This window comes from Carcharodon carcharias, chromosome 23, assembly GCF_017639515.1.
Source record: "Carcharodon carcharias isolate sCarCar2 chromosome 23, sCarCar2.pri, whole genome shotgun sequence".
In the NCBI taxonomy this organism is placed as follows: Eukaryota; Metazoa; Chordata; class Chondrichthyes; order Lamniformes; family Lamnidae; genus Carcharodon; species Carcharodon carcharias.
This window is the reverse complement of record NC_054489.1, coordinates 896,803-918,798: the sequence shown is the minus strand read 5'-3', so window position 1 is coordinate 918,798 and position 21,996 is coordinate 896,803. Positions and strand designations below refer to the sequence as shown.

Genomic DNA, 21,996 nt, shown 5'->3' with positions numbered 1-21,996 from the left:
TGATCTTATTGAATGGCGGAGCAACCTTGAGGAGCTGAATGGCCGACTCTGTTCCAAATTCGTAAGCACTTCCCTCATCAGCCCTATTCATGTTTTGAAGTGTAATCACTATTGTAATGTAAGAAACATGGCAGCCAATTTACTCAAAAGCAAGGTTCTACAAAGCAGATAACCTCTCTTTTTAAATTGATGTTGGTTGAGGATAAATATTGGCCAGGACTGAGCCAATTCTCATCTCCCTTCAAAATAATGTCATTGGGACCCTTTATATTCACCTGAGAAGGAACACAGGGCCTTGGTTTAACATCTCATTTGAAAGGAACCTCTGCCAGTGTAGCGCGCTTCTCGGGTACACTCCTTCAACAGCACAGCGCGCCCCTCGGGACTGCCCCTTTAGTGCAGCGCGCCCCTCGGGACTGCCCCTTTAGTGCAGCGCGCCCCTCGGGACTGCCCCTTTAGGTCAGCGCGCCCCTCGGGACTGCCCCTTTAGGTCAGCGCGCCCCTCGGGACTGCCCCTTTAGGTCAGCGCGCCCCTCGGGACTGCCCCTTTAGGTCAGCGCGCCCCTCGGGACTGCCCCTTTAGGTCAGCGCGCCCCTCGGGACTGCCCCTTTAGGTCAGCGCGCCCCTCGGGACTGCCCCTTTAGGTCAGCGCGCCCCTCGGGACTGCCCCTTTAGGTCAGCGCGCCCCTCGGGACTGCCCCTTTAGGTCAGCGCGCCCCTCGGGACTGCCCCTTTAGGTCAGCGCGCCCCTCGGGACTGCCCCTTTAGGTCAGCGCGCCCCTCGGGACTGCCCCTTTAGGTCAGCGCGCCCCTCGGGACTGCCCCTTTAGGTCAGCGCGCCCCTCGGGACTGCCCCTTTAGGTCAGCGCGCCCCTCGGGACTGCCCCTTTAGGTCAGCGCGCCCCTCGGGACTGCCCCTTTAGTGCAACGCGCCCCTCGGGACTGCCCCTCTGCCAGTGCAGTGCGCCCCTCGGGACTGCCCCTCTGCCAGTGCAGCGCGCCCCTCGGGACTGCCCCTTTAGTGCAGCCCGCCCCTCGGGACCGCCTCTTTAGTGCAGCGCACCCCTCGGGACCGCCCCTCTGCCAATGCAGCACGTCCCTCGGGACCGCCCCTCTGCCGGTGCAGCACGTCCCTCGGGACCGCCCCTCTGCCGGTGCAGTGCACCCCTCAGGACTACCCCTCTGCCGGTGCAGCGCATGTTGGGACTGCCCTGAAGTTTCAGCATACATTTAGTGCTCAAGCCTCTTGAATAGGATTTGAATCTTGTGACTTTGAAGTGAGAGTATAACAACTGAGCCATGGCTGTTGTATGGACCGTTTAACTATAGGGTCATTTAGGGCACAGAAGAAGGCCATTCAGTTCATTGCGTCTATGCTAGTTCTCAGCAGAGCCAACCAGTCAATCCCATTCCCACACTTCATCCCCGTAATCCATCAGGCTTATTTCCTTCAAGTGCCCATCCAATTTACTTTTGAAATCATTGATTGTTTCCAAATCCATCATCCTCGTGGGCATCGGGTTCATAGAAAGTTCTTTCTCCTATTTTACATCTCTTGCCCAAGACCTTAAACCTTTGTCCTCTAGTCCTTGTACCGTCAGACAAAGGGAAGAGCTATTTCTTGTCTACCCTATCTCAGTCTGTCATAATCTTGTAAACCTCGACCAAATCTCCCCTCGATCTACTTGGCTCCAAGGAGAATAACCCCAGCTTTTCCCACCTAACCTTGTACCTAAAATCCCTGGTAATTCTCTGCACCCTCGAGGACCATCTCACATCCTTCCAAGTATGGTGACTGGAACAAATACAATACTCTAGTTGGGGGCCTAAGCAGCTTTATGAAGGTTCAGCATAACTTCCTTGCTTTTGTACTCAATGCCTCTGTTTAGGAAGCACAAGATCACATATGCTTTGCTAATCACTCACTCACCATGTCCTTCCACCTTCAAAGATCAATGCATATACTGCCCAGGCCCCTCTGTTCCTGCACATTCTTTAGATCTGTACCATTAAGACTGTAATACATTTCACCAACCCTTCTGCCAAAATGCATAAACTCATGCTTCTCTGTATTAAATTCCATCTGCTACTTGTCTGCCCATTCTGCTTGCCTAGCTGTTGCAAGTAATTTGTATCACCTTCACTGTTCACCACTGTGCCAAGTTTGGCATCATCAATAAATTTTGAAATTTTACTCTGTACTCCAAGGCCCAAGCCATTTATGTATAGCAAAAAGAGCAGTGATTGTAGCACTGACCCTTAGAGAACACCACTGCCTACCATCTTCCAGTCTGAAAAATAACTATTTACGACAACTCGCTGCTTTCTGTCTTTAAGCCAATTTTTTGTCCAATTGGGTGTTGACCCTTTTATTCTATGAGCCTCAATTTTGTTAACCAGCATTCTATGTGGTACCTTGTCAAACACTTTCTTAAAATCCAGGCAGACAACATCCACTGCATGTCCTTCATCATCCTTCTCTGTTACTTCATCAAAAAATTCAGTTAGCTTGGTCAAGCATGACCTGCCTTTTACAAATCTGTACTGGTTCTCCTTAATTAGCTCAAACATCCCAACATGCCTGTTGATTTTTTAAATAAAATATTGTTTCTAAAAACTTATCCACTCTGGATGATAAATTGACCAACCTGTAGTTTCTGGGACTGTTCTTACACCTTTTCTTGAACATGGATGTCACATTTGCCATTCTCCAATAACCCTGGGCTACAAGGCATTCAGACCAGGTGATCTATCCACTCTCAGCATAGTCAGCTTTTCTAGTCTCAGTTTCTCTCAATTTTCACCCTATCCATTGCCTGTATTATCTCTGTTTCTCCTAATATTTGTCAACTTCCTTTTCCTTAGTAAACGCTGATACAAAGAGCTCATTAAGTATCCTAGCCTTGCCCTGCACTTCTAAATATACATCACTCTCTTTGTCCCTACTAGGACCCACTCCACCTCTTACTATCCGCTTACTATTAATATGCCGATAGAAGATTTTTGGGTTCCCTCTTATGCTGAGTGCCATTCTATTCTTATGTTCTCTCTTTGCCAGTCTTAGTTTCCTGTTTACCTCCCCTCTCAAACTATTGCATTTGACCTGGTTAACACTTAAAGAATTCAGTTGGCTTGCAGCATACACCCTCTTTTTTTTTTGTTTTATCATCATCTTTATCTCCCTCATTATTCAAGGAGCTCTGTTTTTGGCTCCCTTACCTTTCACCATTGTTAGATGTACCTAGCCTATACTTGAAGAATCTCTCCCTTAAAGATCATTCATTGTTCTGTTACAGTTTTCCTGTCAGTCTTTGGTTCCATTTCACCCTGGCTAGATCCCTTCTCATCCTATTGAAATTAACCCTCTTCCAATTTAGATGTTCTACTTTAGATTGTTCCTTGCTCTATTGCATTACTAATATAAACCTTATGATTCGGTGATCACTCTTACCATAGACACTTGGCCACCTCATTTCTCAGCACCAGATCCAGCAATGCCTCTTTTCTAGTTGGGCTGAGAACATACTGATAAGGAAGTTCTCCTGAGCACAGTTCAGAAACTCCTCTTTACCCTTTACTTTAGCACTATCCCAATTTAGCACTATCACCACTCTATGGTTCTTGCACATAAGTGGGATTTCCCTGCAGATTTGGTGCACTATCCCTATTTGGATGTCTGTACAATACCCCAGGAATGTGATCGTACTCTTTTAGCTTCTCAATTCTAATCAAATGGTTTCTGTCCTCTTTGCATCTGTTCCGATGATGCCACTTTCTGGAACAGTTCCTCTGACATGTCTTCCTTCTCCCTTAACCGAGGTTTTCCACCCACTGTGGTTGACAGGGCCCTCAACCGTATCCGACCCATCTCCCGCGCATCTGCCCTCTCCCTCCCAGAACCATGATAGGGTTCCCCTTATCCTCACTTACCACCCCTCTAGCCTCTGCATTTAAAGGATCATCCTCTGCCATTTCCGCCAACTCCAGCATGATGCCACCAAACACATCTGCCCTTCACCCCTCCTGTCCGCATTCCATAGGGACTGTTCCCTCCAGGACACCCTGGTCCACACCTCCATCACCCCTTACACCTCAACCCCCTCCCACGGTACCTTCCCATGCAACCACAGAAGGTGCAACACTTACTTTACTTCCCCCCTCCTCACCGTCCAAGGGACCAAACACCCCTTTCAAGTGAAGCACTTGCACTTCCCTCAATTTAGTCAATGGTATTCACTCCTCCCAATGTGATGGTCTCTACATTGGAGAGACCAAACGCAGACTCGGTGACCGCTTTGCAGAACACCTTCAGTCTGTCCGCAAGCATGACCCAGACCTTCCTGTCACTTGCCATTTCAACACATCACCCTGCTCTCATGCCCACATGTCCATCCTTGGCCTGCTGCAATGCTCCATTGAAGCTCAATGCAAACTGGAGGAACAGCACCTCATCTTCCAATTAAGTGCTTTAGAGCTTTCCGGGCTTAACATTGAGTTCAACAACTTCCTCCATCCTCATCCCTTTTTGATCCCTTTTTTCTAATTATTATTATATATATTTTTATTTTTATTATATTTTTAAAATATATTTTTCTTTTCCCACCAATTTCTATTATTTTTAAAATTTATTTCCATCCGTTGTTTTATATGCCCACCTTTTAGCCTCTTTCCATCCCCTCCCCCCACCCCACCACCACCACTAGGGCCATCTGTCACTTGCTCATTTTGCTTTCCGCTCTTAATGTCACCATTAGCACATCCTTTAGCAAATATCACCACCGTCAACACCCCTTTGACCTTCTGTTTATGACATCTTTGGCAATCTCTCCTTTGCCTCCACCTATCACTGGCCCTCTATCCAGCTTCATCTGTCCAACCCCCCTTAAAGCTTATATTTCACCACATTTCTATTCCTCTTTAGTTCTGATGAAGAGTCATCTGGACTTGAAACGTTAACTCTGTCTTTCTCTCCACAGATTCTGTCAGACCTGCTGAGTTTTACCAGCGATTTTTGTTTTTGTTTTTGTCCTTGCCCCCTTAAAGACATTCATCTTTCCAACACTACAGTGTCTTTCCTAATCAGTGCCGCCACAAACGTGGAACAGACTGCATAGGGAAGCGGCTATCATGGGAAGAACTTGAAAGCATGTTCTGTGGGCACGGGTGGCCATGTGGTAATCTTGAAGGGGCTGTGTAGTGCAACAAACAGGCCCTGCGAAACAAAATTTTTTTCAGGAGCAGCCAGAATTACCACAACACTTTTTATGGTCCTGTACATATTTTTACATTTGTTCTGATGAGGAATGGGTGTTTACAGTTACAGTCTGCCAACACGACCATTACCATTAATTCAGTTTCTTTAATTAAAGTGCACTAAACTAATATTTTTGCTGGGTTAAAATGGTCTACTGGAAAGCACTCTTCAGTTTCACGTATCACTGTATAGCTGCATTGTGACCTTGCAGTGTTGTTACGTGTTTTCTTTAATAGGTTTCCACCATCATGTCTGCAAGTACTACAACGTTGAGGTATCCTGGATACATGAACAATGATCTGATTGGACTGATTGCATCCCTCATTCCCACTCCAAGGCTACACTTCCTTATGACGGGTTACACTCCACTTACTACAGATCAGTCGGTACGTGTTGATTAATAATACATATTTGCTGTCATTAGACTCACATTTAAATGGTTATTACATGTTTCTATACATTCTTGGGATATGTGCACCACTGTAATATTTAATTTGTGATTACATCCATTTGATTCAATGGTGCTAATTTTAAATATTCAAATATTGCGATCTTTACAAGCTATGGGAACAGTTAGTGGCTTACATTTGGTGGCTTACTGCCACGAAAGCGGCTTTGCTGTGTCTATAATTTTTTTATTTCTTCATGGAATGCCAGCATTGCTGACTAGATCAGCATTTATTGCCCATCCTTAATTGCCTTTGAGACAATGGTGGTGAGCTGCCTTCTTGAACTGCCTTAGTCCATGTAGTGTAGGTACACCCAGAGTACTGTTAGGAAGGGAGTACCAGGATTTTGACTCAGCGACAGTGAAGGAACGGCGATATATTTCCAAATCAGGATGGCGAGTGGCTTAGAGGAGAACTTGCAGTTGATTGTGTTCCCATGCATCTGTTGCCCTTGTCCTTCTAGATGGTAGTGGTCCTGTCTCAGGAGGCTAGGTGAGTTGCTGCAGCACATCTTGTGGATGGTACACACTGCTTTTACTGTGCAGCGGTGGTGGAGGGAGTGAATGTTTGTGGATGTGGTGCCAATCAAGCGGGCTGCTTTGTCCTGGATGGTGTCGAGCTTTTTGAGTGTTGCTGAAGCTGCACACATCCAAGCGAGTGGAGAGTATTCCATCACACTCCTGACTTGTGTCTTGTGGGTGGTGGACAGTCTTTGGGGAGTCACGAGGTGAGTTACTTGCCACAGGATTCTTCTGACCTGCTTGTATTCACAGTATTTATATGGCTAGTCCAGTTCAGTTTCTGGTCAATGGTAACCCCCAGGATGTGGATAGTGGGGGATTCAGTTACGGTAATGCCATTGAACGTCCAGGGGCGATGATTGGATTCCCTCTTGTTGAAGATGGTCATTGCCTGGCACTTCTGTGGCATGACTGTTACTAGCCACTTGTCAGCCAAGCCTGGATATTATCCAGGTCTTGCTGCATTTGGGCATGGACTGTTTCAGTATCTGAGGAGCCGTGAATGGTGCTGAACATTGTGCGATCATCAGCTTTTGACTTTTGACCTTATGATGGAAGGAAAGTCATTGATGAAGCAGCTGAAGATGGTTGGGCCGAGGACACTACCCTGAGGAACTCCTGCAGTGATGTCCTGCAGCTGAAATGACTGACCAACAATCAAAAGCATCTTCCTTTGTGCTAGGTATGACTCCAATCAGTGGAGAGCCCCCCCACCCTTATTCCCCTTGACTCCTCTTTTGCTAGGGCTTTAAATGCCACACTCGGTCAAATGCTGTTTTGATGTCAAGGGTAGTCACTCTCACCTCACCTCAGGAGCTTGCTCTTTTGTCCATGTTTGAACTAAGGCTGTAATGAGGCCAGGAGCTGAGTGGCCCTGGCAGAAGCCAAACTAAGCGTCAGTGAGCAGGTTATTGTTAAGCAAGTGCTTCTTGCCGCTTGGTAGCACTGTTGATGACCCCCTCCATCTTTTTACTGATGATCAAGAGTAGACTGATGAAGCGGTAATTGGCTGGGTTGGATTTGTCCAGCTTTTTGTGCACAGGACATTCCTGGGCAATTTTCCACATTGCTGAGTAGATGCCAGTGTTGTAGCTGTACTGTCACAGCTTGGCTATGAGTGCGGCAACTTCTGGAGCACAAGTCTTCAGTAATATTGCCGGAATATTGTCAGGGCCCATAGCCTATGTAGTATCCGGTGCTTTCAACTATTTCTTGATATTGCGTGGAGTGAATTGACTTGGTTGAAGACTTTTTAAAAAATTCATTCGTGGTATGTGGGCATCCCATGTGATGCTTGGGACCTCCGGAGGAGGCCGAGATGGATCATTCGCTTGGCACTTCTGGCTGAAGATTGTTGCGAATGCTTCAGCCTTATCTTTTGCACTGATGTGCTGGGCTCCCCCATCATTGAGATGGGGATATTTGTGGAGCCTCCTCCAGTGAGTTGTTTAATTGTCCATTACCATTCATGACTGGATGTGGCAGGACTGCAGAACTTGGATCTGAATTAAAAGCAGAAAATGCTGGAAAAACTTGGCACGTCTGGCAGCATCTCCAGAGAGAGAAACAGAGCCAGTGTTTCAAGTTCGTATGACTTCTTTAGAACTCTGAAAAAGAGTCATACAGACTTGAGTTGGCTCTGTTTCTCTGTCCATAGATGCTGCCAGATTTGCTGAGGTTTTCCAGCATTTTCTATTTTTATTTCAGATTTCCAGCATCCGCAGTATTTTGCTTTTATCTTAGACCTGACCCGTTGGGTGTGGAATCACTTGGCTCTGTCTGTCACTTTCTGTTTGTCATGCAAGTAGTCCTGTGTTGCAGCTCCCCCAGGTTGACACCTCATTTTTAGGTATGCCTGGTGCTGCTCCTGGCATGCCCTCCACTCTTCATTGAACCAGGGTTGATCCCTTGGCTTGGTGGTAATGGTAGAGTGGGGGATATGCCAGGCTATGAGGTTTCAGATTGTGGTTGAGTACAATTCTGCTGCTGCTGATGGCCCACAACACCTCACGGTTGTTCAGTCTTGTTTGAAATCTGTGCCATTTAGCACAGTGATAGTGCCACAAAATACAGTGGAGGGCATCCTCAATGTGAAGACAGGACTTTGTCTCCACAAGGAATGTGTGGTGGTCACTCTTACATCTGTCCATGACAGCATCGGTATCTGCAGCAGGCAGGTTGGTGAGGATGAGTTGAGGTATGTTTTTCCCTCTTGTTGGTTTCCTCACCACCTGTTGCGGACTCGGTTTAGCAGCTATGTTCTTTAGGACTCGGGCACGTCGGTCAGTAGTGGTGGTACTGAACCGCTCTTTGTGATGGACGTTGAATTCCCCCACCTAGAGCACGTTCTGTGCCCTTGCCACTCTGCGCTTGCTCCAAGCGGTGTTCAACATGGAGGAGTACTGATTCATCAGCTGAGGGGGGGAACTGTATGTGGTAATAAACAGGAAGTTTCCTTGCCCATTTTGACGAGATGCCATGAGACTTCATGAAGTTTGAAGTTGATGTTGAGGGCTCCCAGGGCAACTGCCTCCCAACTGCATACCACTATGACGCCACCTCTGATGGGCCTGTCCTGCTGGTGGGACAGGACATACCCAGGACGGTGATGGTGGTGTCTGGGACTTGATCTGTAAGCTATGATTCTCTGTATATGACTCTATAAGGCTGTTGCTTGACTAGCCTGTGAGACAGCTATCCTAATTTTGGCACAAGCCCCCAGATGTTAGTAAGGAGGACTTTGCAGGGTTGACAGGGCTGAGTTTGCCGTTGTCTTTGCCGGTGCCTCCTGCATGAATGCTAAGCTTGCTTCAAAGGTGAGGAAATTAAAAATGGGCTTCCTTTATAAATGGGCCAGTTTCATAGCAGCTAAATGTTTTTTTGTGCATTGAAACTAACCTGGAATATTCCTTTAAGTGCCACATCTGTAGCTCACTGTTCTGAACACTGGTATACTGCTGGGAGCAGCAGGCATTCATAGGATGATGCTACCCTGCTGGATCCATCTCCTTTTATGCTATACTAAAATTACTGCTCACCCCTGCTCCCAAGAAATTTCTGCCTCTTGCCTGTCCTTTCCCACCTCTTTTATAGATCATTGTGTCCCAGACTCAATAGCAACTTGCATTTATATAGCACCTTTAACATCATAAACCACCCTAAGGCTTCAAGGCAGTTTCTGCCATAGCACTTAAAGCTCTAGTACTGGATCCTGAATGGTTCTGCAGGACATGATTTTAATTGGCAAATATTTAACATACAGTTATATTCATCTAAGATGTTGCAGAAACACAAAAATGTGCAAGAAACCTGCTTTCCATGTGGGTATGCCAGAGCTTGGTGTGTTTTAGTCTTTCTTCTGTGTTTTGTGTTTGAAGCTCTTTTTATTTGGTGTTTGGGATTTCTGATGTTTCATTTAGCTCCTTTCAAAAACTCACTGTAAAATTGCAGAAGATCAAAGCGTTGGGTGGGTGGCGTGGCTTGGGTGGTTTGGTTAGCAAACCGCAGTCACCATAAGAGGACCTGCAATGTGACCAATTTAGCATGTTTTAAGAATTTTTGGTTACAGCAGATGTTAAGGTCTGGAATATGCCTGAAATCTGCAGAGTAGATTGTGAAGAACTGGATGTTTTTACATGTGAAGGCATCACACAGCCAATGAAGGCTCCTATGTGGGAGATCAGCTAGAGGCAGTCAATAGTTTTGGGCTGACGTGAAGACTTGAATGCCTATAAATCTAGTAATGTTAAAAGTAAAAACTGACTTAGGTTGTACAATTATATGTAAGGCATAATATGTCATAGCTTTCCTGCTTGTACAATCCCCATAGAAGGCAGACTTCACTCTGAAACTTTAGTCCAGCTTCCTGTTTTTTTTTGTATACATGTTATAGACAGGGTCCATTTAGAAGGCAAGTTTCCAAATATATGCTCAAACTTTGGCCTGATTGTTGTCTGTAAGAGAAAATATAAATTTTCCCAATATTGGCCATTGAACAAAATAATACTCTTACTGAGAGATTTGGGGAAGCAGATTACCTGACTTGCATTTTCTGGAAGAATGGATACACACTGGTTCAGAGGTGACTGGCCTGCTGGTGGCAAAGAAATTAATGAATTTACTGGTGCACCACAATGAAAAGTATGCGTATTAGTTTGGCTCAATTAATAGCATTCTCACGTTTTCAGCCAGAATGAGTTGCAAATTGATTCATGCGGTCTGTGTGTCAGGCTACACGTTAATGAACTTTGAGTTACTTTTAAAACTGATAACTTGCATTGTATAATTCTTCATACGCAAGGAGGCACCTGGGGGAGTTGGGGTTGGGGGGAGCGGTGTGGTGTGGAGAACTGGAGCATATATTGCATGTGCGGCTCTCAACAGTTGGTGGCAGTAATCGAGCTGGGGGAATTTGGTGGAGACAAAGAACAGTGCAAGGTTAGTGGAACCAACAACAAAGTTATCCTGGCTGGAGGGAATTGGGGGTGGAGGAGGGGGCACAATGCATGGGTGGGATGGTTGGTGGTGGTGGGGAAGATGCCGCTGGGCTGCATTGCTGTTTCCACCTTAGCATGGTGGACAAGCCGTCCAAGAATGCCCCATCTCCCTTTGGGAGTAAGGACAGGTGACCCAGCTCCTAGTTCAAGGCAGCTGGAGGAGGCTTCAGGAGAGGTTTGGTCGCTGGTTGTTCACCAGACAAATGTTGCATCTTAGCTTTCCCCCCACTAACCCCTTCCCAATACTATAGTAAATTGAACTCCTTTGGGAGACACCTGATTCCTCTTGTAGCATATCACTGTTGCAGCAGTAGAGAAAATGATACCTGCATCTGTAGAACTGCATGCAGTTTGCATGACGTGTTGAAGAAAGGCCATTGAAGCCATTTAGAACATATAATATGGATTCGTCACCAGACTAAGGATGAAAGATTACAATAATGAGAGCCGTGAGAACTGGGTATCTTTCCACTGGAACCTGAGGGGAGAACAGAGCCTTGCATATATTTAAATGCTATTTTTAATATTTGACTTCAGAGCCTCAGGTTTACTTGGTGTGACTGAATGGTGTTAGCTCTGGATCAGTTGGTATCATTCTTGCCTGAGTTGCAAGGTTTGTGGGTTCACAACCCACTCCAGAGAAGTGCGGAGAGTGGAGAGCCTTAATTTTTAAAAGAGCGCGGAGAGCTGGGAAACTTAATTTATAAAGCGCGCGGGGAGACTTAATTTTAAAAAAATGTGAGACTACATAAAGACCAGGGGAGGGAGAGAGCGGCGAGACTTCATAAAGAGTGTGAGGGGGAGAAGAGGAGGTGATTGGTGAGTGGCAGGTGAGTAAACACTTCATGTAATGTTTAAGGTATGTCACTGCAGCTTGGCTGTGTGGGATGCACATTCTGCGGGATGTGGAAAGTCGTGCAGGCACAAAGTGCCCTCAATGACTACTTCTCTACATCTGCAGGAAGTGTCATCAGCTGCAGAAACTTGAGCTCTGGGTTGCGGAACTTGAGTGGCAGCTGGAGTCACTGTGGTGCATCCGCAAGGCTGAGGATTACGTGAGTAGCATGTTTAGAGAGGTGGTCACACCACAGCTAAAAAGTAAACAGGCAGAGAGGGAAAAGGCAATTGCCAGAGTATCTAAGAGAAACAGGCAGGTAGTGCAGGAATCCCCTGAGGTTATCTCGCTCTCTAACTGCTTTTCCATTTTGAATAATGGTGAGTGAGATGGTCCCTCTGAGAGCAAGAGCTAATTTTGTGGCACCACAGCTGGCTCAGCTATACAGGAGGGGAGGTAGAAGAGTGGAAGTGCTATTGTGGTAGGGGATTCCAAAGTTCAAGGAGCATTTCTGCGGCCGTAGATGTGACTCCAGGAGGGTATGTTTCCTCCCTGTTTCCAGGGTCAAGGACATCATAGAGTGGCTGCAGGATTGGGCAGACAAATGGCAGATGAAGTTCAATGCAGAGAAGTGTGAAGTTATTCATTTTGGCAGGAAGAATATGGACTGACAGTGTAAAATAAAGGGGGAAACTGTAAAGGAGGTACAGAAACAAAGGGACCTCGGTGTATATGTACATAGGTCAATGAAGGTGGCAGAGCATGTTCAGAGAGCAGTCAATAAAGCATATGGTATCCTAGGTTTTATTAATAGGTGCATTGAGGACAAGAGTAAGAAGGTCATGTTAAACTTGTATAAGACACTCGTTAAGCCTCATCTGGAGTACTGCATCCAGTCCTGGGCGCGCCATACTTGAGGAAGGATGTGCAGGCATTGGCGAGTGTACAGAGGAGATTCACAAGAATTATTCCAGGGATAAATAACTTTAGCTATGAGGATAGATTGGAGAGAGTGGGACTCTTTTCCTTGGAGAAAAGAAGGCTTAGCGGATCCTTGATAGAGGAATTCAAGATCCTGAGAGGTAAAGACAGGGTAAATAGTGAGAAACTGTTCCAAGAGAACTAGAGGACACAGATTCAAAATAATTGACAAAAGGAGTAAATATGATGTGAGGAAAAATTTTTTCATGCAGAGGATGGTTGGAGTCTGGAACAAACTTTCTGAAAGGATGGTGGAGGCAGGTTTGATCGAGGTATCCAAAAGGGAATTGGATTGCTATCTGAAAAGAAAGAATGTGCAAGGTTACGGGGATAAGGCAGGGGAATGGGATTAGGTAGAATGCTCTTTCAGTGAGCCAGTGCAGACTTGATAGGCTGAATGCTCTGGTCTCCTTCTGCACTGTAAAGTTTCTGTGGTCCTGTGAAGCACAAAATCTAGGCTGGCACTCAGTGCTGTGCTGTCAGAAGTGATATTTTTCAGATAAGACATTAAACCAAGGCACCTCAGGTAGGCATAGAAGATCCCATGGAATTATTTTGAAGAGCAGGAAAGTTCCCCTGGTGCCCAGGCCAGTAAGAGGAGTAGAGCGGCTTGTGGTGAGGGTCAGCTTGGAGTTGGGAATGACATAGGAAGATGGGATGGGATAGGGATGATGTAAGACTGAATGGGAATGACATGGGAAGGATGGAATGGCTTGGGGTGGGGATTTAAAGAAGTATTGTTGCAATAAAGATACTAATTTCACCACAAATGTTTTGCAAATCTCTACCAGTTTATAAGTTTTTAAAAAAAATTTACTTATTCTGATTTCTGGCAGGGCTGATTAACCATAATTGGTTAACCATAACCAATCACACTTGATCGGGATCTTTAATAGTCCCATATCTGAAAATAATCAACATCTGCCATGGTGTTTGTGTTTAGTTTCCTCACAACTGTTAAAGAGCTCAGCTGTACTGCAGGATGGAAGCTATTTCTTAGTCATGAACATGGATATTAATACCCCCTAAGCAGCCAATCAAATTGTATAAGTAATAAATTTGAAAGGCAAACACAGTAGAATTTAACTAGGATCTATCAGCTTAAGCAAAGGTTGGGCAGTTACATCAGCACTGATTTGAACTCACTGTAGATGTCATTGGTTGACTTCAATCACTACATATGTCTCAGTAAGTCAAAAGCATACAGGTTTGCTTTGTACAATTCTGCAAAAAGATTTTTTAAACTACAAGTCTGTGGTGCAGATTTATGGAATGTGCTTTTAGTATTCCTAGGCCCAAGCCTTTTATAACCATTCTTTGTATTGCCAGCTCTGGCAGATGCAATTTGTTTCTTTTGTAGTGTTGCATTGGTTTATTTTTTCACTGTTCTGAGGTTTGTGCATGTGTGAGTGGAAATTTTTTTGCATTGGGAAACCAGATGAAGATTTGGACGCATGCCAAAGTTGAACAGAGTAAAAGATGAGATAAATCGGAAATGTTAATTAACTGATGCCTCAATCTTGATGTCATCACTGATGATACAAGAAAATTCAATGAGGGGATTTTTATTCTTTTGCAGGATGTAGGCATCACTGGCTAGGCCAGCATTTGTTGCCTATCCTTAATTGCCCTTAAGAAGGTGGTGTTGAGCTGTTGCCTTGAACCACTATAGGCTATGTGGCACAGGTACACCCACAGTCCTGTTAGGAAGTGAATTTGAGGATTTTGACCCAGCAACAGTGAAGTAATGTGTTACAGACAGGAGAGAGGGGAAAGACTGAGAATTCCTTTATTTTCACGCTGTCTTCCCATAACTAGATGTGTTTTTTGTTTAAAAATAGGCTGTGGCGCTTATTCCACAAATAGGCTTTGTGTAATCAATTTTTAAGTGACTTGCAGCAAATTCTCAGGGTTAAATCGGAAGTTTAGTTTATTCACACATTCAAAGCCGGAGGCAGTGGGTGCTGTGATCGCCACTTCGCACCCCCCACAAGTATAGAGTAAGGGTATAGGAAAGAGTGATTTTACATCTATGAATAACTTAACACTAAAAAGAGCCAGAGAAATGGATATAATTTCACCTGTTTGCCAAAGTTGAGAAAGTCAGAATCCAGAGGGGGTCCCTTCACGGAGAAGATCCCATTCGGGAGGATTCCTGGCTGAAGACAGAAATGCTAAATTTATTTAAATTTCATCATGACGCAGTGAGACGAGGTTGAGATATATAGACTTGGCCTGATTGACAGGCTGTGGCCAGGGGTTTCTAGAAAACCAGGCTTTGGGGAAGGCTTCTTGCAGGCTGCTTGGTCAGCCAGGAGTCCTGCTGTTGGATATTTGTAGTTTGGGGTTAAATCAGCAGACTGCCTTGTGCCTTATGAAGCTAGAAATATGTTAAAAAGCTGTCCAAAAACTAGAAGCTCAGGTAATGTGATGTTGCCCATTCATGAGTTAATTGCAGCTTAACAAACGGTTTCTGTGCTTCTGGCCAAAATCCGTTGTTCACCTTAGCAGTGAGATGGTGGCTGTTAGAGCCTCTGCATGTATAACGGGATTCAATGTCTATCTCTTTGTTATAACCTGGGCTAGGGGGGCCCATATTGTTAGCTAGCTCTCTGTTTTTGTGGATTATAATGCATCTTACAATGAGATGAGGTCCCACAAGGATGAGGGTGGAACTCTTTTGTCGTTGTAACTGCTGTTGGAAATTTCCAGAAACTGTGGCCAATCTAGTGAATCATGTGACCTGCAGCAGCCATTTTATGGTTCAAAGTCCATTTTAAAATAAGTAAAAAAAAGTTTGATTTACACAGTTTATAATCATTTTCATGTCTTGGGGGCATGTCAGATGTCATTATAGTTACAAATCAGGAAAGTCTGTGGCTTGGAGGGGAACTTGGAGGTGGTGGTGTTCCCATGAATCTGCTGCCCTTCTAGGTGGTAACGGGTTTGGAAGGTGCTGTCGAAGGAGCCTTGTAGAGTTGCAACAGTGCATCTTGTAGATGGTACATACTGCTGCCACTGCGTCAAAGGTGATGGATGGGGTACCAGTCAAGCGGGCTGCTTTGTCATGAATAGTGTTGAGCTTTGAGTGTTGCTGGAGTTACACTCATCCAGGCGAGTGGAGAATGTTCCATCCCACGCCTGATTTATGCCTTGTAGATGATGGACAGGCTTTGGGGTGTCAGGAGGTGAGTTATTTGCCACAGAGTTCCCAGCCTCATTCCTGCTCTTGTAGCCATAGCATTTATTATGGCCGGTCTAGCTTAGTTTCTGGTTAATGGCAACCCCAGGATGTTGATAGAGAAAGGAACTTAACGTTAGAAGTACAAAGATCAGACTGTTTTGTAGGCTTGTGAAAATTAAGATATATTTCCAAATTCAGACTCTAATGGGACTGAAGATGGAAAGTGCTGGAAAACCTCAGCAGGTCTGGCAGCAATTGTAGAGAGAGAAACAAAGTTAATGTTTCAAGTCCAATATGACTCCTCTTTGGATTGCAATGGGTCTCTATGGTTCTTATTTCTCGGTGAGTATATGATGATGGTAGGAATATGCTTCTACTTTGAAGTGATTCTGTTTAAGTGTGAGAGGTGAAAAGGGGCAACTCCATTTCTAAAACCTGATGTATTTTTTTTCTTAGGTCCCAAGTGTGCGTAAAACAACAGTTCTGGACGTCATGCGAAGATTGTTGCAACCGAAAAATGTGATGGTGTCCACTGGCAGAGACAGACAAACTAACCATTGTTATATCGCAATTCTGAATATTATCCAAGGGGAGGTAGACCCTACTCAGGTAGGACTATAGCATTCTATGTAAAAAGATTAAAGAAAAAACATGCGTATATAGCACTGTACCGCATCCTTAAGGAAATCCAAAGCCCTTCACAACAGAGTTGTCTAATAGAAATAGCTGGCGAGACATTAATGATACCAACTTTAGTAGAAGTCGGCTTACACAGGGAACGAGACAGGTAAATGCACTTCGTGCATATATTTACTTGACAACACCTGTCTCCATTCATTGCAAAACTTTGCAGTCTTTGACTTTCACAAAAGTTTGGAATTCTGCCATGAATTATTCGGCACCAAGCATCTTAGTACAGGTTCTAAGTTCTTTGCAGTAGTTGCAAACGGGACTTTGACTTCCTCAGTAATTGTTCAGAATATAGACTCTCAGGACACAACACACCCACTTCCCAATCTCCATCCACCGTGTTCTCTATGCTTCCGCTGCTCTTCATCCATCTGGACTGTAGTTAGATACTGCTTGCCCTAAGCCCTTTGCCCATGAATTGCCCTATTGGAGCTTCTTGGTGTTTGGTGGATTTGCATTTTCCTGCTGGTCTAAATTCTTATTCCAGCCAGTGGAGGAAGCACAGTGATTGCTGGCATATAGATACAATTATGCTGAACTCTGGCACTTTCAATGAAGTATAGCACACGACGATCTAATAGCACTCGGCACAAAACTTGAATATTGTTGAAAAAAGACATTTTTTGGCAAAGCTTTTCGTCTTGCACTCATCAAGACAATTCGAAAGAATGCCAGTTGTAAAGGGAACAGCAACTTATACTGTATGAGAAGAGTGCTGATTGGCAGGTAGATTCTGATTGATGGGGGCGTTGCCATGGAGAGTGCACCAGTTGACGGTGACCGACAGTTAACTGCCAAACATTGTTTGAAATTTAAACCAGGCAGCTTGACCCTGATTGGTAAAGACATAGCCCTAAGGAATGAACCAGGGAATGGATGTCACTTGTTTAGCTGAAAGGGGCACAAATGTGTATACATTTTCTTTCTGTCTGCAAAGAACAGGGCCCTGTGTATTAATATATGTGGCTTCCAGTACATGCAAGTGTGCCAAACTGTGAACCCAACTGGCAATCTGAAATTAGTTGTCAGCTGAGGCTATTTAGCAAATGTCCAAACGCTTGCTGGACTTGTGTAAGAGTGATGTATTCGTCCTTTCGGCTTGCTATGTCCACGTGTGTATGGGCTGCCCAAGATACACAAAAGTGAAGTCCCTTTACACCCTATCTTCTCTATGATCGGCTCTGCACAACATGACTTGGCCAAATGGTTGGGCTGATTGTTTCAACCAGTTTTGAGCAAGTTTTCCACATACACAATGAAGGATTCATTCACATTTGCAAAGGCCATACAGGACTCGCATATTGATAGCAATGCTGGGTCCATATGCTCATTTGACATTGCTAGCCTATTCACCAATGTTCCACTTAAGGAAGCCATAGACATTTGCACTGCAGCATTATATTGTGGAAATCTAGACTTGCCATCATTGCCTGAATCAGTATTCATTGAACTTATGAACTTCATAAGTTCAGTTATGAAAGTTATAACTGCTTGCCCTAAGCCCTTTGCCCATGAATTGCCCTTATGGAGCTGCTTGGTGTTTGGTGAATTTGCATTTTTCTGCTGGCCTAAATTCTTGTTCTGGCCAGTGGGGGAAGCACAGTGATTGCTGAGTTCAGTATTAATGACACCATGTGTACCCAAATAGATGGTAGACCTAGCTCATGCAAACAACTTTGTTGGGTTCCATGAGGAATGTCTCTTCGATGGAATGACATCTAACCTCCTACCCCTTGCACATTTCCAATACATGGATGATATGTTTGTTATATTTAAATCTTCAGCTGCATGTAATTATTTCCTTACATTTCTTAACGAGCTCCATCATGCACTGAAATTCACCTTTGAAATAGAGCAGTCAAATGAACTCCCTTCCCTTGACATTCTAGTTGAGAAATCTGCCGTAAAATGGTCAATGTACATGTTGGGATTCTTATAGTTCCACGCACTAAGATTGGCCTTATCAGCTACCTCATAAATAGGGCCTGAGCCGTTGATTCACCATGCAAGTTTGATGCCGAAATAGGGCGCATCAGAGGCATCCTGCAGGACAATGGCTACCTTGATCAGATCGTTTCACGCTGTACATCGTGCAAATTCATGAACTGGCCTAAGGCTGTCACTTTCAGTCCTGAAAAGTGTGCGGTCTACCTCAGATTACCCTGGAAGGGCAAGGTATCTGAAAAATTTTGAGCAACAGGTGAAACTAGCTGTTTTATGCTGCTACTACGCCGCAGCAACATGAGCAGCATTTGCCATTAACGGGATGCTGCTGTCAAGCTAAAAAGACGTTCTGCCTATCTCACAAATGTATAATGTGGTATATGAATTTCAGTGCCAGTGTGATGTTAGGTACATAGGCGAACATCCCAAAGACTGGTGGATCGTAGCGAACAGCAGATGGGACAAGGTACAAACCGTACTCAACCAACCCATGCTTGCAAATCTGTGTGCAACATTAGATGTGATTCTGTGATTGGACAACATTTGTTAATTAATCCTCAGTCGGGCTCTCAGTGTGGCGCATATACGTGTACTGGAAGCTACATATATTATTACGCAGGGCCCTGTATCAGCTAAACAAAATAAGTGACACCTATTCACTGGTTCATTCCTAAGAGCAATGCCTTGACCAATCAGAGTCAAGCTGTCTGCTTTAAATGTCAAACAATGCTCAGCAGTTAACTGTCAGTCACCAACAATTGGTGCACTCTCTATGGCAACACTTCTACCAATCGGAGCCCACTTGCCTACTAATCAGCACCCTCTTCTCATATAATATAAATTTTGCTCCCTTTACATTTGGTATTCTTATGAATTGTCCTGATGAGTGCAATGTGAAAAGCTTTGCCAAAAAAGTCTCTCTTCTTCAGAAATACTCAAATAGCCCTTTCTGCTTTTTATCTTGCTGCTTTATTATCAAATGTAGAAAAGTACACATGCATAACAAATGAGCATTGAGGCCGGATGCTCATGGATCGTGTCTATTACTAATTTTTTAATTTACTAATTAAAATGTAATTAGTGATATCTGGGTTCCCAAATAGCTGCATGTGACTAGCATATTGGGCCGTCCAGCTTTTTAAAAAATTAATTCATGAGATGTGGGCTTCGTTAGCTAGGCCAGCATTTATTGCCCACCCCTAGTTGCCCTTGAGAAGGTGGTGCTGAGTTGCCTTCTTGAAGCGCTGCAGTCCATGTGGTGTGGGTACACCCACAGTGCTGTTAGGAAGGGAGTTCCAGGATTTTGAACCAGTGACAGTGAAGGAACGGCAATATATTTCCAAGTGAGGATGGCGAGTGGCTTGGAGGGGAACTTCCAGGTGGTGGTGTTCCCATGTGTCTGCTGCCCTTGTCCTTCTAGGTGGTAGTGGTCGTGGGTTTGGCAGGTGCTGTCTAAGGAGCTTTGGTGAATTCCTGCAGTGCATCTTGTAGATGGTACACACTGCTGCTACTGTGCGTCGGTGGTGGAGGGAGTGAAGGTTTGTGGATGTGGTGCCAATCAAGCGGGTCGCTTTTCTGGATGGTGTCGAGCTTCTTTAGTGTTGTTGGAGCTGCATTCAACCAGGCAAGTGGGGAGCCTTCCATCACACTCCTGACTTGTGCCTTGTAGGTGGTGGACAGGCTTTGGGGAGTCAGGAGGTGAGTTACTTGTTGCAGGATTCCTAGCCTCTGAGCTGCTCTTGTAGCCACAGTATTTATATGGCTAGTCCAGTTCAGTTTATTTACAATCAGCGAGTTTCTTCTGAAGAGTAGCCACTGTTGTGGCAATCAGTTTGCACACAGCAACATCCAAAAACAGAAAATGAATGAATCGCTAAATAACCTGTTTTTGCTAAAGTTGGTTGTGTGGAATGTTGGTCTAGATATTGGGAGAGCTCTCTGCTCCTTAAGATATGCTATTGGATATTTTACCTTTGTCTAAATAGGCAGAGAGAGGTTCAATTAAATGCTTTATCTAAAAGACAGCACGTGGAAATTCTGCGTTCCCTCAGTACTGCACTGAAGTGTCATATTAGTTCATGGTGTTCAAACTTTTATTGGGGCTTATGATTTAACAAGACTGATATTAACTGGGATATGGTTATAAGTTATGCTAAACTTTTAAAATAACTGGTTAGGCTCCAACTGGTGTATTGTGTTTAATTCTGGTTATCTCAATTTAGGAAAGATATAGAGGTCTTTGAGAGAGTACAGAGGAAGTTTACTAGAATGATACCAGAAATGAAGGGATCCAGTTCTGCGGAGGAGCTGGAAAAGCTAGGATTGCACATTAGGCGGTGGAGGAAAAGGAGAACTTTAATGAAGGTTCTCAAAATTTCAGAGGGCACAAATTTATGGTGATTGACAATAGAACCGGGAAATAGTTAATAATTTTTTTAATACAGCGAATTGTGATATCGAATGCTGCTGCCTAAAGGATGGTGGAAAAAATTCAATGACTTCCAAAAAGGAATTGGATAAATACTTGAAGCAGATTTGCAGGGTTAGGGGAAAGAGTGGGACTAATTGGATAGCTCTTTAAAGAGCCAGTACAGGGAAGATGGACCAAATGGTGGTCTCCTGTGCTGTAAGATTTTGTAAGGGAGAGCTCCTGAGAATGGAAGGTATATCTAAGCTTCCTTAAAGGAAGACAAGAAATAGCCACAACCTCGCCATTTATGTATAGTGCAGGATAAGAAATCAAGGCGGCTGTTTTCATTTCTTGTGTGTAACGATTCATATCCTCCAGAAAAAGAACCAGCTCCTGGAAGAAGTTGTTCAGACCATCTCACTAACCACCCTCCCAGTGCATTGCCACCTGCCGTTAACAAACCCACGATGGCTATCATTTGTAAAACTATGTTCTTTCAAGTGACAATTAGTTTTGTCTGAGTTTTTCCACCACCAACATTGAGCTGACTGGCCTGTAGTTCCCTGATTTATCTCTCTGGTTGTTTGGAAGTAATTGAGAGCAGATCTCCACTGCACCTTCAGTCAGAGGTGGAAGAGGAACCCATAAACAGAGAAAAAGTGAGGAGCAGAGAAGGCAGTTTAGTTCACAGACCAGCCTCTTTTTAATTGATTCCAGTCCCTGCATTCATTCTTCTTATCTTTCATCCATTAATCGCCACTTCTCCAAAAATATATCTGATGTCTTTTGATTAACTTATTTTATCCAGTGCAAGGTTTTTTTTTCAGGAAGCTCATTCTATATACCTATTGACAGTTTGTCAAATTTCTGTCTGAGTTCCCTATTCACTCCAAATTTCCAGAAGTTTTAATTCTGCACGTGATAATGAAGTTTTGCTAGTGAGAATTTGTCTGGTTTAAGGTTATCTATGACCCCCTCCATTACTTTGAAAACAAGTTGGTTATTGAAACTGATTTAAAAACATATGGGTTTGATGGTGTGTTATACCCAGTTCATAGATACAGTTTGTGCATCATGATATTATCCATTTGATGATAGAGTTACTGGAAGCACTTGAGATAATATCTTGGCTACATAAAGCACCTTTAATGTAGTAAAACATCCCAAGGCACTTCACAGAAGTGTAATAAGACAAAGACAAAATTGCAGCCAAAGAAATTGAGACAGATGA

At 44.2% G+C, this 21,996-nt stretch overlaps 2 protein-coding genes across 6 annotated transcripts in view; one reads left to right on the top strand and one right to left on the bottom strand.

Annotated features, from left to right (window-relative positions):
• The window catches only part of cntnap1 (contactin associated protein 1), a 1,152,571-nt gene that overhangs the window by 580,173 nt on the left and 550,402 nt on the right, over nucleotides 1-21,996 (bottom strand). The window lies entirely within an intron of this gene.
• The window catches only part of tubg1 (tubulin, gamma 1), a 76,352-nt gene that overhangs the window by 43,893 nt on the left and 10,463 nt on the right, over nucleotides 1-21,996 (top strand). The window contains exons 8-9 of the mRNA XM_041173322.1: nucleotides 5,492-5,641; nucleotides 16,178-16,330. Coding sequence (XP_041029256.1) covers nucleotides 5,492-5,641; nucleotides 16,178-16,330 — 303 coding nt within the window. The remainder of the gene's footprint in view (nucleotides 1-5,491; nucleotides 5,642-16,177; nucleotides 16,331-21,996) is intronic.